Source organism: Capricornis sumatraensis, chromosome 14, assembly GCF_032405125.1.
Source record: "Capricornis sumatraensis isolate serow.1 chromosome 14, serow.2, whole genome shotgun sequence".
In the NCBI taxonomy this organism is placed as follows: Eukaryota; Metazoa; Chordata; class Mammalia; order Artiodactyla; family Bovidae; genus Capricornis; species Capricornis sumatraensis.
In genome coordinates this window covers 56,860,548-56,873,649 of record NC_091082.1, presented here as the reverse complement: position 1 = coordinate 56,873,649, position 13,102 = coordinate 56,860,548, and the positions used below count along the sequence as shown (strand labels likewise).

Here is a 13,102-nt window from a genome sequence, read left to right as displayed (position 1 = left end):
GACATGCCCATCACATTGGCAGTGAGACCTAGAACATTTTCCTGATAGTGATGTGGAACAAGCTTCTACACTCACAGACCTGTCTCTCTGATGGCCATCGGGCAGGATGCCTCGGGAAATGACCACTGCATGCCCTGGAAGCACCACATCACTTCAGAGACTCACCCCAAGAGTCAGGGGGACAGGCCCAGGCTGCTCATCCAGAACCACGTGTAACAGGGAGGAGCAGCGACACCCGAGCCCTGAGATGGGGCAACTAACACTGCACAGTGGACGCCCGTGCAGCCATGAGGTCGGAGCATGTTCTAAAAAGCTGTGCCCACCACGCTCTGGGGTGATGCTCTATGCACCCATTAACCAACAAGCCTAGAGACAACCTGGAAACTGGTTCGGGGATGTCACTCGGGTCACAGTAATGACCCTTTCTCTAATAAGCAGGTTGTTGTTTAGTCGCTAAGTTCTGATGACTCTTGCAACCCCATGGACTGTAGCCCTCCAGGCAAGAATACTGGAATGGATTGCAATTTCCTTCTCCAGGGGATCTTCCAAACCCAGAGATCAAACCTGTATCTTCTCCTCGGCAGGTGAGTTCTTCACCACTGAGCCACCAGGAAAGCCCTAACAAGCAGGTACTGCTTAGCTAACACCTAAGAGCAATATTTAAAACTAACAAGGCACCCTGAGAACTGTCTTCCTGCAGACACGGGACTCTCTTTGGGAGCAGTTCCTTGAGCTCCCACCCCTCCTCTCCATCTCCCACCCTCCACCCTGCCTCCCCAACCCCAGTCCTAGAGATGACCCTGTATCATCCCAGGTCAGCCTAGGACGACACGGGAACTGGCCACACACACACAGGCCCCTGAAGGGGGATGCAGGGAGGTGACCCCTGGACTGGCCCTAGCACAGGGAGGGCGTCTCACCTTCGCAGGCCTTGCGGTCCACTGCCAGCTGGTAGCCTGCATGGCACTCGCAGTGGGCAAGGCCCCGGAGTGCCCGGCACCTGTGCATGCAGCCGCCGTTCCTGTCCGCGCACGGGTTTCTCCCTGCAGTCATGGCCAGGAGGAATGGGGGCAAAGGGCAGACGTGGAGGATTCAGCAGGTTTGGGGTCCCCATCCCAGGGCCTCTGGTGAGCCCCCACCTAGAGCTCTCACCCCTCCTGCTCTGTCTTGACAGGCTGGGACGTGGACTAGGGGTCAGGGGAGCCCCAGGCACTCCCAGACTCCTCCAGAGAAGACAGAGGGCACCAGCCAAGCCTGCCCTGGTCAGGCAGCGGGCACATGGCCAGCTCCCCACCTCTCTTTTTGTCAGAGCTCCAGCCCCATGAACTCATGCCACCCTGCCCCACCGCTTGCCCACACTCAGTCCTGATCCCCTGGGACCTGTAAGGCCAGGTAGGGCGGGAGGGACTCCCTCAGCACCAGCCCTGCACCCATCCCTTCCCACTTCTCAGGGGTCTCCTGGGCCTGCTCCACCTTCTCTGTCAGCAGAGGCCCCCTTCCGTGACCCACAGCCCTGGGACCCCAGGGCAAGGAGCCAGACAGCACCTGGCAGTCTCCTCTGCCCAAGGGCCAGGGCTGGGGCCTGCATGCCCACGCCAAGGACAGGGCAGGCCTCAGAACTGAGACAATACAGGATGCCCTTCCTCTTCATCCCGGTACCCCCATCCTGAGCTTCCTGCCCCCAAAGATGTGAGATCCCAGAGCACAGCCTGACGGGCTTCCTCCCCAGGGCCCAGGGGGGCTAGGTGATGCCCCATCACTCTCCGCAGCCAAGGAGCCTCCTGTGTGATCACAGGTCAACCAAGGGCGACGACATGGACCAGACCCCAGACCCTCCTGCAACACCACTGGCCAAGCAGGGAGGGACGTGGGCTGCATGATCCCCGGGCAGGTCTGAGGGAGCATGGAGAATGGGCCGGGGGTCCCAGTGGAAGGCCAGCCCTGATCCCCTGCCTTCACCCCTGGGACACTCACGGACGCAGCGCCTGCCATCCTCCTGGAGCTGGAACTCGGGCCGGCATTGGCAGCGGTGCTGGGTCACTGTGAGCTGGACGCAGTTGTGCTGACAGCCACCGTTGCCCACGGTGCAGGAGTTGATGGCTGGGGACCCGAGAGGAGTCAGGTCACCCCAGGAGGACGGCTCAGCCAAAGGGCTCCACCCCAGGCAGGCTCGGAGCACCTCCTGCAGGAAGCTTCTGGCACCTCCGAGCCCCTCCCTCCTTCCTGTCTGCATCCCAGAAGCAGGGGCTTTGAGAGGGCAACACAGCTCCCGTCCAGGTCGCAGGCCTGGCTTTGTTTCTCGGCCCACACACGGGACACACAGGGCCATGATCCGAATCTGGGTCCTCTGGCCCAGCTTGCCCCAGGACTGAGTGTAGGGAGGCACTGCAGAGCACCCAATGGAAGCCCAGCCCCCTCCCCAACCCCGGGCACAGAGCACAAAACACCAGGCCCTGCTGAGGGTCAGGGCATTCGGGGCTCAGGGTCCAGCAGGCTGGGAGGCTCCCTGGAGGAACAGGAGGCCAGCAGGGGCTGGGGAAGACCCAGACACTCCACTGTTGGTCATCAGGCCAGGGCAGAGGGGCAGGCATGGGCCTCCATGGACAGCCACTACGACCTGCGGGCCTAGCCACAAGCTCCTGTTGGAGCACCGCAGCACCCGCCCACCCCAGGTGGGGCCTCACCCCCACCTGACCTCACCGAGACCCCACCCCTCTCAGCAGCTGTGGGGAGAGCACTTGGTGAGGCCAGAGCCAGGGACCCCCATCCCAGTCCTAGGATGCCAGGGGTCCATGTGTTCCTGCTCAGGCCCACCTAGAACAAGGCTCTTATGGGTCAGGCTAGCCAAGTGGGTGCCTATGTCCTGTGTGGATGTGTTGAGGCTATGCCCAGGAAGGGGGCACTGGGCACCCAGGGAAGACACCTGGCCTCTGGTAGCTCCACCAAGTCGCTGGTAGTGGCCTTGTGGTTAGGGAGGGACAGGTCCCCAGCTCTGCAGTGAAGCTTCAAGAATGCACCACGGGGAGGTGCAGATCACTGCCCAGCGGGCCTGGGGCAGAGCAAGCCTGAGTGCTGGAACTAAACACTGCGACCAGCGGGGGACAGGGACTCACCCCCAGACGCCACCTGTTCTGTCATCACAGACTTCAGGGGGGCCTCAGGGCCCGAGTCTGGAGAGGCTATTCACTGTCAGTGGGTCTGGGGTCCAGGAGCGACCCACCCCAACACTGAGGCCCATGGAGCTGGGAGCAGCCGCGTCTGCACGCAGAGCAAGTGAACAGCCTCAGGGCTCAGAGTGGCCAGGCCCACAGCGTCTGCCAAGAACAAGGCTTCCTTCAAAGCAAGTATGCTCCCCAAAGCCAAAACCCAGCACTCGCCATCCTGCTGGTTCCGCACGAGGAGTGTGTGGGGAAGGAACTGGAGCTGAGGGTACCCCCGGGGCCGAGCCAGCCCTGCTCTTGGGGTGGGGTGAACACCCGGGGCGCAGTGTGGGCTCTGTCTCCTGGCCACATCTGCCTCTGCCATGTGTCGAGGGGGAGCAGCAGAGACCCAAGACCAGGGTCGGATGGAGGCAAGCAGGATGGCCCACGTCTCCTGTCCCAGTCAGCCTCTAGGCCCCTTCTGCAGCCAACCACGCCCAATTCTGCGCTGACCCCCAAGGCCCCGCCTTCCTCCCCTGAGACAGCTCTGCTTAACCCACTGGCATCAATTCCAGAGGCTTCCAAGCATGGCTTGAGCTGGCCCATTCCTGGGGCACTGTCTGTGTTTACAGCACCAACTGCATCTCTGCTCAGAGCTCATAACAAGAAGCAGAAGCCCCTCCTGGCAGCGCCGGGCAGGCACACGGAGAGAGGGCCAGGGGAACATCTGGGCAGACACTGCAGCTGCAAGGACGTCCCACAGAGCTATGGCAGGACCGCCGAGACGGGCCCAGGGGTGACCTGGTACTGGGCCCACAGGAGCCCACCGGGGGAGAAATCCCAGGCAGGTGGTGGGCGACGGAGGTGTCCAGCTCCCCATGCAGGCTTGAGTCTCCCCAACACTGGCCCGAGTCTCTTGCTCTGCTGCACAAGTCCTAACGTTCCAGATGCCCCCAAGCAGTGCTGCACTCGAGGGAGCCAAGTCCCATATCATCATCTCGCACATCCTGTGCCCAGGATTCCCGGAAAGCTGAGCAAGGTAGTTTTTCTCAGACGCTGGGCTGTGTAGCTCAGGGGAGGGCCAGCCTCTGCATGCCCAGTGCCTAGAGCTGGGGATAAAGCTTCCAGGCCCTCAGGTCACTGTGAGTCATAGCCGTGGAGTCCACACACCATTGCTCCATTCCCGAATGGGCCAGGCTCAGAGCTGAAGCTGCAAGCTTGTCAGAACACAGGAGCGAGGGGGTTCCACAGCCCCTAAGGGGACCAATATTTGTGTAACCCTGCAATTCACATGTGCACTTCTAAAATTCAACCATCAATGTGACCATATTTGGAAGTGAAATAATGAACTGTGGTGTTGGAGAAGACTCTTGAGAGTCCCTTGGACAGCAAGGAGATCAAACCAGTCAATCCTAAAGGAAATCAACTCTGAGTATTCATTGGAAGGACTAATGCTGAAGCTGAAGCTCCAATACTTTGACCATCTGATGCGAAGAGACAACTCATTGGAAAAGACCTTGGTGCTGGGAAAGACTGAGGGCAGGAGAAGTGGGTGGCAGAGGATGAGATGGTTGGATGGCATCACTGACTCAATGGACAGGAATTTGAGCAAACTCAGGGAGATAGTGAAGGACAGGGAAGCCTGGCATGCTCCAGTCCATTGGTCAGACATGACTTGGTGACTGGACAACAATAATTCAGGTTAAATGAGGTCATAAGGGTGGGGCCCTGATCCAACAGAATTTGTGTCTTTAAAGAAAAGGTATAAGGACTTCCCTGGTGGTCCAGTGATTAAGAATCCAGGCATCCAATTCAGGGGACATGGGTTTGATACTGATCAGGGAACTAAGATCCCACATGCCTTGCAGCCCGAAAAATTAAACTAAAAATATTCTTTGGCTTCCCTGGTGGCTCATACAGTAAAGAATCTCCCTGCAATGCAGGAGACCTGAGTTTGATCCAAAGATTGGGAAAATCCCCTGGATAGAAAATGGCAACCCACCTCAGTATTGTTGCAGCCAAAAAAATAAAAGTATTTGTTAACAATAAAGGCCTCCCTTTCTCTAATATGAGAAGGAGCTTAAAAAAAAAAAAAAAAGAAAGAAAGAAATGGAAAAGACATAAAGTCTCTCTCTGTCTCTGTCCCCATGGCCACAGGAGGAGACAGCAGGAAGAATGTTCTCATCAGGCACTGGATTGGCTGGGACCATGAGTGAGAACTGTCAGCCTCCAGAACAGTGAGAAGACAAACTTCCGTGTCTAAGCCACCCAGTCGGTGCACTGGTTAGGGCAGCCTGGGCCGACTATTGCCCCTTCACTTCCCAGTTTGCAAGCACCAGAACCAGGGGACTCGCAGGTTCTAACAGAAACGGAAAGTGAAAGCGTCAGTCATTCAGTCGCATCTGACTCTGTGACCCCATGGACTGTAGCCCGCCGGGCTCCTCCATCCATGGGATTCTCCAGGCAAGAATGCCGGAGTGAGTTGCCATTGCCTCCTCCAAGGGATTTTTAAGACCAAGGGATCAAACCCATGTCTCCCACATTGCAAGCTGATTCTTTACCATCTGAGCCACCAGGGAAGCCCCGGGTTCTAACGGTGCAGGCTACAACTCCGTCTTTCGCCAGCAGGGGTCGCTCCAGCCCAGGGCCAGGTGTGAGGAAATGCCCTTCTAGATGTCCTAGGGGGAGGAGGATCTACTCCATCCATGCTGGTTGGCTCGCCACTGCTGAAGATGCAGGTGGTACCACCTGGCCCAGCATTAGGTGTGTGTGAGCGCTGTGGAGGTGCAGGTAGGGCTCTGAACAGTTGACCTGCAAGGCGGATCCCCTGGCAAGGCCCTGGCCTGGGACACCAGCACGCTGGCCCGCCCGAGCTGGTCATTCAAGGGGCTGTGCCTGGCAGGCTGCTGGAGTTAGGACAAGCCTGTTGGCAGCATGCTGAGCTCACCAGCCCACTGTGCTCCAGCCTCCAACCCCAGCCGGTGGATCGGAGCAGGCTGGATGGCAGCTTCATGGGTTCGTAATGACTGCCCTCAGACTGGCTTGGCTTGCAGGTCCCAAGAGCCTCACACCACGTGAGGTCAGCAGCCACATACAGCCCATACTTCTAGGAAGCCCTCTGTTGGCCGCAGGGCCGGGATGGCAGGACTGGAAAGGGGTGGCCCGCCAGCTCAGCCAGTGGGGGAGACTCATGTGGGCTTGGCCCGCCGGGTACCCCTTGGCAGCTCAGTTTGCCTACAGCCTTATGCGTCCTGCCCCATCCCCGACCCTCTGCTGGGGCCTCCACACTGCCTGGAGGGGTGGGGGATGGTTCCCCTGCAGCATGGATTCAGTCACTCCCACCCACGGGCCACGCTCTCTCCCACCCACCGGCACCCACATCACAGACTGCACCATCCAGCACCCATGCTCTCCTGGTCCGGCCAGAGAAAGCAGCAAAGCCTGGACCCAGGCCCTGCAGCTGCCCTGCCCAGTGCCCGCCCACCTCAGGACACGCACTCACAGGTGAGGACCTGGGTTCTGCAGCTCTGACATTCCAAGGTCATCTGCACTCTCACACCTCTCCCCACTCCCACACTGTGCTCCCTGCTAGGTTCTGCCCTCATCAACTCTCTGACTCTAACCCCTCACCTCCTGAGGCCCCAGTCTGCCCCTGCTTCCCCACAGGGTCTCTGCATCCAGCCCAGGGTCTGTGGCCACTGCCCTGGCTTCCCCAGGTCAGGGTGCGACCCTCCTGCCCCCACCGTGGGCACTGGGAGCCTGCAGATACAGGGCCTGGACCTCCCAGGATGGCCTCAGACAGGGTGGCCCTTCTTGCTCCCCGTTCAGACTCAGCGGCCCCTTGGGGCTGGGAAGGCACTTTCAGAAACTGCAGCCTGGTTCGGGCCTGGAGTTGACTTGAAAACGTGCCCAGAACTGCGTCTGTGGTTTGCAGGGATGAACTCTGCCAAAGAACCTAGCAGTCTCCACCCCTCTGCTGCCTGTGGCTTTGCCAACGAAGCCTCCGGGGCCCTGGCGGCCTCCTGTCAAGGAGTCAGGGGACAGCAGGCTGTGGGACCCTGTGCAGACACCTTGCTGTCCCCTCACTGGGGAGACCCAGGTCTGGGGAAGCATCTGCCCCGAGGCCACTTGGCAACCCTGAGGGAGAACCCAAAGGCAGGTGGGGTGCAGGAAGACCCTCCCCATACTGTGGGCACCGTGTGTGCACCCAGTTGCTCAGTCACGTCCAACTCTTTGCAGCCCCATGGACTGTAGCCTTTCAGGTCCTCTGTCCACAGGACTCTCCAAACAAGAATACTGAAGTGGGTTCCCTTTTCCTCCTCCAGGGGCTCTTGCAGTGGGGGCCATCTGACTCCAGACCACCAGGGGTGCAGGCTGACAGCAGAATCCTCCCCACAGTGTCCATCCAAAAGACTCAACAGGCCTGAAGCCGAGAGAAGGAGGGGACCTGCCTCTCCCCAGGGCCTGGCCCCTGGGTGTCACAGGGGCCCCTCTACTCACTGACAGTGACATCATGGCCCCTCAGACGGGGGTGTGCTGCTCACCATGGGGGACATTCAAGGCCAGGATCCAGGAGTCACCCTAGCCCAGAGGAGGAGGGTTTCCCAAAGACCGGGAGCGGTCTCCATGGGTCTGCCTGGGCACACTGCGTGGCACAGAAAAGTGCAGGCTCCACCAGGCTCGCTGCCCAGCAAAGCCCTCTGCAGCTCCATTTCCCACAGTTTGGGGAAGGACAGGGGCCAGCTCCTCATCCTTGAGGGTGAGAAGCAGGCTGGACCAGCCCTCGGCCTCTCTCTGCCCACCTCTTCCCACCCCAGAGCCTGCTGGGGCGGGGGTGGGGACAAACCCAGGGGGCTCCCTGGAGCTGGAGCACCCAGGACACCAGGCTGTTTCTGCTTCTTTCTCTTGGGGCCAGGCTGGACAAGAGCAGCCAAGGTCACACATGAGGCACTCAGGGGCTTTGAGGCTGATGGTAAGATCCTTCCTGCAAATCTTCACTTTAAAAATGGAAACTTTTTGCATGTTATTTGCAAGGGGCCTTTTACAAAGTAGGGGTACAGGAAGACTGTGTGCTTTCTGTCTTCTCCCTGCCTCTAAAGCAACTTGAAAGAGTGTTTCAAGTCTCCCCTTGTCTGTTTCAAGGCCCCCCTTAAGCAAAACCACCTTTGAAGACTTCCCAGATCCCTGGGTGCCATGATGCACACCAATCTGAGAGCTCCCAGCACGGAGGGCCTTCCCACCCTGTATGGAGGAAGGCCTGTCACATCCCTGTGGGCACCTTCTTTACTCTCACCCTCTAGCATTTCTATAACCTTCATTCCAAGCTGCTGAAGGGGGAGGTGCCCGGACCTGTCCCCTGCCTGCCCCGCCAGTCCCAGGAGAGCTCAGAGCACCTCTCCCGTCGCCCAGAGGATCCCAGCAGGCCCCAGGGAGGGGGTCCAGGGCAGCTGTGCTCCAGCTGTGCAGCCCTCCTGCAGCTGGCCTGCGTGGGGAAGGGGACAACTGGGGAGGGGCCCAGTCCTACACTGATCTTCCCATCAATGTCTGCTGAGACCCTAGGGTGGGCTGGGCCCAGAGGGTGCCCCCACTGTGAACCTCAGACAAGGTCACCAGCTCCTCGCCATACCCTGTTGCCTGGGAGTCCTGGAGAAGCGGGGAGGTCCTACACCTCTCAGCAAAGCAGCAGGGACTTCCAGCAGCCTGGCAGGGGCCAGGCAGTGCCCTTCACCGGGCCCCACCTGGACCCCCCTCATCTGGTGCTCGGCTGCCCTACCCATCCTAGGGCTGTAGGTCAGGTGCTCTGCTACCGGGGAGGGTCCCTCCACAACCCAAAGGGGCCCTTCAGGGAGAAGGGCAGGGTGCCCCTAGAGCAACTGCTTCCTGCTCTGCCTGGGAGAAAGTCCCCAGGAGACCCCTATCTGCTCTGGAAACTTTTCAGCAAAGCCCAGGCCGCCCACAGGGAAGGCAGCCCCCAGCAGACCTGGGCTGACAAACCCACATCACTCCCAAGAGACCTGGGGGTCGGCCTGCAGGTGTCAGCTCCCAGGAATTTCAGACACTCAGAATCTGCCCACAGGTGTGCGTGAGTGTGAGTGAGTGTGTGCAGGGGACACAGTGTGTATTTCCCACTGCGACTGGAAGTCGCGGAATGTGGGTATTTCACCTGCCCCCTTTGGCAGGAGCAGCCAGGAGGTGGGTGGCCAGGAGGTGAGCACAAGCACCCAGGAGAGCTGCAGACCCCCTGAGGTCCTGGGGACCATACAGTCTGGGGATACAGAGTTGACGGTGGTAGGCAGAGGGGGTGGTAGTGTCCCAGCAGCCTCATACCAGGCTATGCAGACCACACTGGGGGTCCCGGCATCAGATCTTTAGAAGACCAGTGTTGTTACTGGTTTTCAGTCGCTCAATCTTGTCCAACTCTTCGCAGCCCCAGGGACTGCAGCACATCAGGCTTCCCCATCCTTCACCATCTCCGGGAGTTTGTTCAAACTCATGTCCTTTGAGTCGATGATGTAAGCAAACACCACAGATGGAGACTTCGGGAGCCCCGAGCCCAGGCATCTCCCAGTGAAGGGCTCCAGCATGGTGATGGGCTGGGCTGGGCTAGGGGACCAGGAGCAAGGGTTTCCTCCTGGGCTGCCCGAAGGAGGCTATCCCCCTCCAAGAGCGGGGTATTCCTCCTGGGCTGCCCGAAGCCAGCAGCTCAAGGCCACTGTTAAAGATTGCCACAATCCTCCCAAAGCCCTGACAGGCACCCTCCCCTTTGCGTGCTGTTTACCCATTCTGGCAGCTCAGTGAAGACCACTATCAGGTGGACTAGGGGGATCCAGGGAGACAGGAGGGTGTCCCAGCCCAGCCCACCCTGGACCAGCCCCCAGGGATGCCCTTCTCCGAGGGGAACCTGCCCCAGAGAAAGGGAAAATACAGGGGACCCGGGGACCAGCAGCCGGGCTGCACCCCGTTGCATTTGTCCTGAAGCACATCACAACATTCCTGCATCTGTTTCCACTTTCCAGCTCTGAAACTTTACAGGGCAGCAGCCTCGCTCCCTGAGTGGCGGCCCGGACATGTGAGCTTGTCTGCCCGGGAGGGCCCCCCAGGGCTGGCGGGCCGCCCTGCCACATAGCAGTGAGGCGTGCAGGAAGGAGGCTGCTCAGAGCCCACCCGGGCCCGCTCTGGGTCTCCAGGGTGGAAAGAAGGGGCTCCCTGCCACAGCCAGGGAGAGAGCCCTGGCCAGGGAAGGTGACCACCGGCCCAGCCCCCAGAGAACAACCCCACGCAGCCTGCCAGACAAAGTGGCCAGCAGGGAGGGGCAGCCATGCCTGCGACACCTGTGTCCAGAGCAGCCGGGATTTGGGGGTGGGGGCGTGAGGGCAGTGGATGGCCACCGGTCACTGCCAGACTCCTGGACTCTACACTCTACGCTCTGCCCAGTGAGCACCCACGCTCCCCTTCTCTCTTTGGAGCCAACCATCAGTGGCCCCAGGCGCCCCCATCGAGCCCATCCTCCACAGACAAAGACCCCACAGAGGAAGTAAGGGCTAATACCCTACCTCATCCCTAATACCCTAATACCCTAATACCACATCCCTGCCTGTCACACCCCCACCCGCAGGCTCTCCAAGATGGATGGGGGAGCCTGAGCCTGGGAAACCCAGCTCTGCAGACCAAGAGCAGCCCTACACTGCCCCTGCCCCATGCAGGGCACCCCCACCACCAACCAGCAGGCACCAAGTCTCCCCACTTGGGGCAGCACAGCCGGAGCTGCATCCCTGCAGATGGACACCCGCAGCCTTTGCAGCAGAGGGCCCTGGAGGGGACAGCGGCCCAGGGCTCCTCCCCACTGCGGGAGTACCCTGGGAAGTGGCCTTGGCACCCTGGCCAGACTCGGCTGTGACCACTGAGGGTACTCAGCCCAGGTCACAGTGCCCAGGGACCCAGGGGCCAGCCTCAGCGTAGATCCCCGGGCCCAGGACATGTTCTTTCACCACCTGAGTGCCGGGGACCTCACGGGAGTGGTTCTGGCAAGGGCCCACGATGTGTGATGAGGGCCCCTTGGCACGCCACACTCGGCAGGACAGAGCCACTGTAACGGCGGCTGCACTGAGCACACAGGCCCCCTGGGGCCCCTCAGTGCAGGAGGGCAGGGACCCCCTAAACCTGGGCACACCCAGAAGGGTGGGGTGACAGCTGAGGTTAGGAACGCTGGCCCAGGAGACTGCTTACCCAGGCAGGTCCTGCCGTCCGCGTGGAGACGGAAGCCGGGCTTGCACTCGCAGAAGTAGGAGCCTGGGGTGTTCACACACCGGTGCTGGCAGCCGCCGTTGTGCACCTGGCACTCGTCCACGTCTGCGGGAGCGGGAGGACACGGGGCCGGGGTTAACAGAACCACACGGCGGCCTCGCTCTGCGCTGGCCCCAGGGAGCAGGTCCGGCCCCCTTTTCTCAGGACATTGCCCCTGCCCAGGTGTCGGGACTCCTCCTTCTCAGGCCACGCTGTCCGCCACAGTCCTGAGTCCCTCATCCATGCTTGCTAGAGCAGAGCGGAGAGAAGGCAGGCCAGTCTCCAACACGTGGGGCCCACCTGGGAGGAAGAGCCACCTCTAATTCTGCTTAATGATCCCCCAGGTCCACACTACACGTTGTAACTGCACCCTCCAGCTCTCACTCATCGTTCCCATGAAAACACCTGTAAGGTCGGACCCCGGGGGCCATGATGGGCCGCCCCTTCTCTCCCCCGCTGGCGGGGGACGTCCCTAACGGAAGGAGCCTCCCAGATCTCGGGGACCAGTGACAGCACACTTCGCCAGCTAAAGCCGCCCCATCCCAGTCATGCAAAAGGACCTATCAGCCGGCGACGCCTCGGCCTGGTGACCTATCCAAACCCCCGTCCTGACCATCCCTCACAACAAACTTATATAAGCCGCTTCTAACATGGTCCGGGCGTGGACTTCCTTGACCTGCCTCGTTTGGGTCCAGGAACCCCACCTGGTGGCATTTCGCCATTAAAAAGCATGTTAGACGGTTTTTTTTTTTTTTTTTTTTTGGTGTCCTGATCGTCTTTTTACCTAACAACACCCACCTTTGAGGCCCCCCTCCTAAAGCCCCAGCCACCCGAGCACACCTCTGCAGGGTGTCAAAGGCACAGGGCCAGGGCTCCTCCTGGGGAATCCCCAGAGCCTGCCCACCAGGTCGTGCCTCCCATGGACAGAAACCCTGACTCCATCCATGCGCCTGTCCCTCCAGGAACGACCCGAGACGACCCTAGGAGGCCTGGCCTCTGCTCCATGCACAAGCCATAACCACCCTGGGAAGAACCCCAGGGTGCCCCTCAAGCCCCAAGGCTGTTCAGAGAGGAGATGAGACCAAGAGAACTCCTCCTTGGAAATACGGTGACCCGGGGAGTCCTACTTGGAATGATACCAGAATGATTAGCAGGTGGAAGATTGAAGGTAAAGTGTTTTCAGCCCCCAGTGGATCCCCAAGGAGTCTCAGGGCCAGAGGACCCAGGGCACAGTGGGAGGTATCAGGATCCAGGGCCTTCCAGTGAGGGAGTCAGCTGAGTGGTGGTGGGGGGACCGTGGGCTGACCCACATCCGCTGGGCAGCCGCCACCCAAGGGGCTCAGAAAGGAGACCTCATCCCCTCTGAGCTCAGATTCCTCTCTCTGTGACCCCTTCAAGGTCCCTGAAACGTAAAGCGACTGCATGGCGAACAGCACTGCGCATACAGTGAGGGCTCAGCAGAGTCTGAGTGCCCCACGTGCGCTGAGAGGGTGGGTGGACTGACTGGGCCTCAGTGTGTCTCAGTGGCCTCGCCGGGCAGGACAGAAGGACAGAGAGGCTGTCATTTCCAGACTTGGCCCAGCAGCAGGTGTGCAGCAGACCAACCAACGGGGACACTGGCTTCCCAAACCACCTCTCAGCTGGTCACCTCAGATGCTGGCCTTGGGGAGTGGCTGAAC

The 13,102-nt window shown here is 60.2% G+C and overlaps 1 protein-coding gene across 6 annotated transcripts in view; it reads right to left on the bottom strand.

Annotated features, from left to right (window-relative positions):
- Positions 1-13,102, bottom strand: part of MEGF6 (multiple EGF like domains 6) — a 104,107-nt gene that overhangs the window by 24,649 nt on the left and 66,356 nt on the right. For all 6 annotated transcript variants that reach the window (XM_068985837.1, XM_068985838.1, XM_068985841.1 and 3 more), the window contains 3 exons: positions 11,367-11,489; positions 1,975-2,100; positions 921-1,043 (listed from right to left, as the gene is read on the bottom strand). In XM_068985837.1, coding sequence (XP_068841938.1) covers positions 921-1,043; positions 1,975-2,100; positions 11,367-11,489 — 372 coding nt within the window. The remainder of the gene's footprint in view (positions 1-920; positions 1,044-1,974; positions 2,101-11,366; positions 11,490-13,102) is intronic.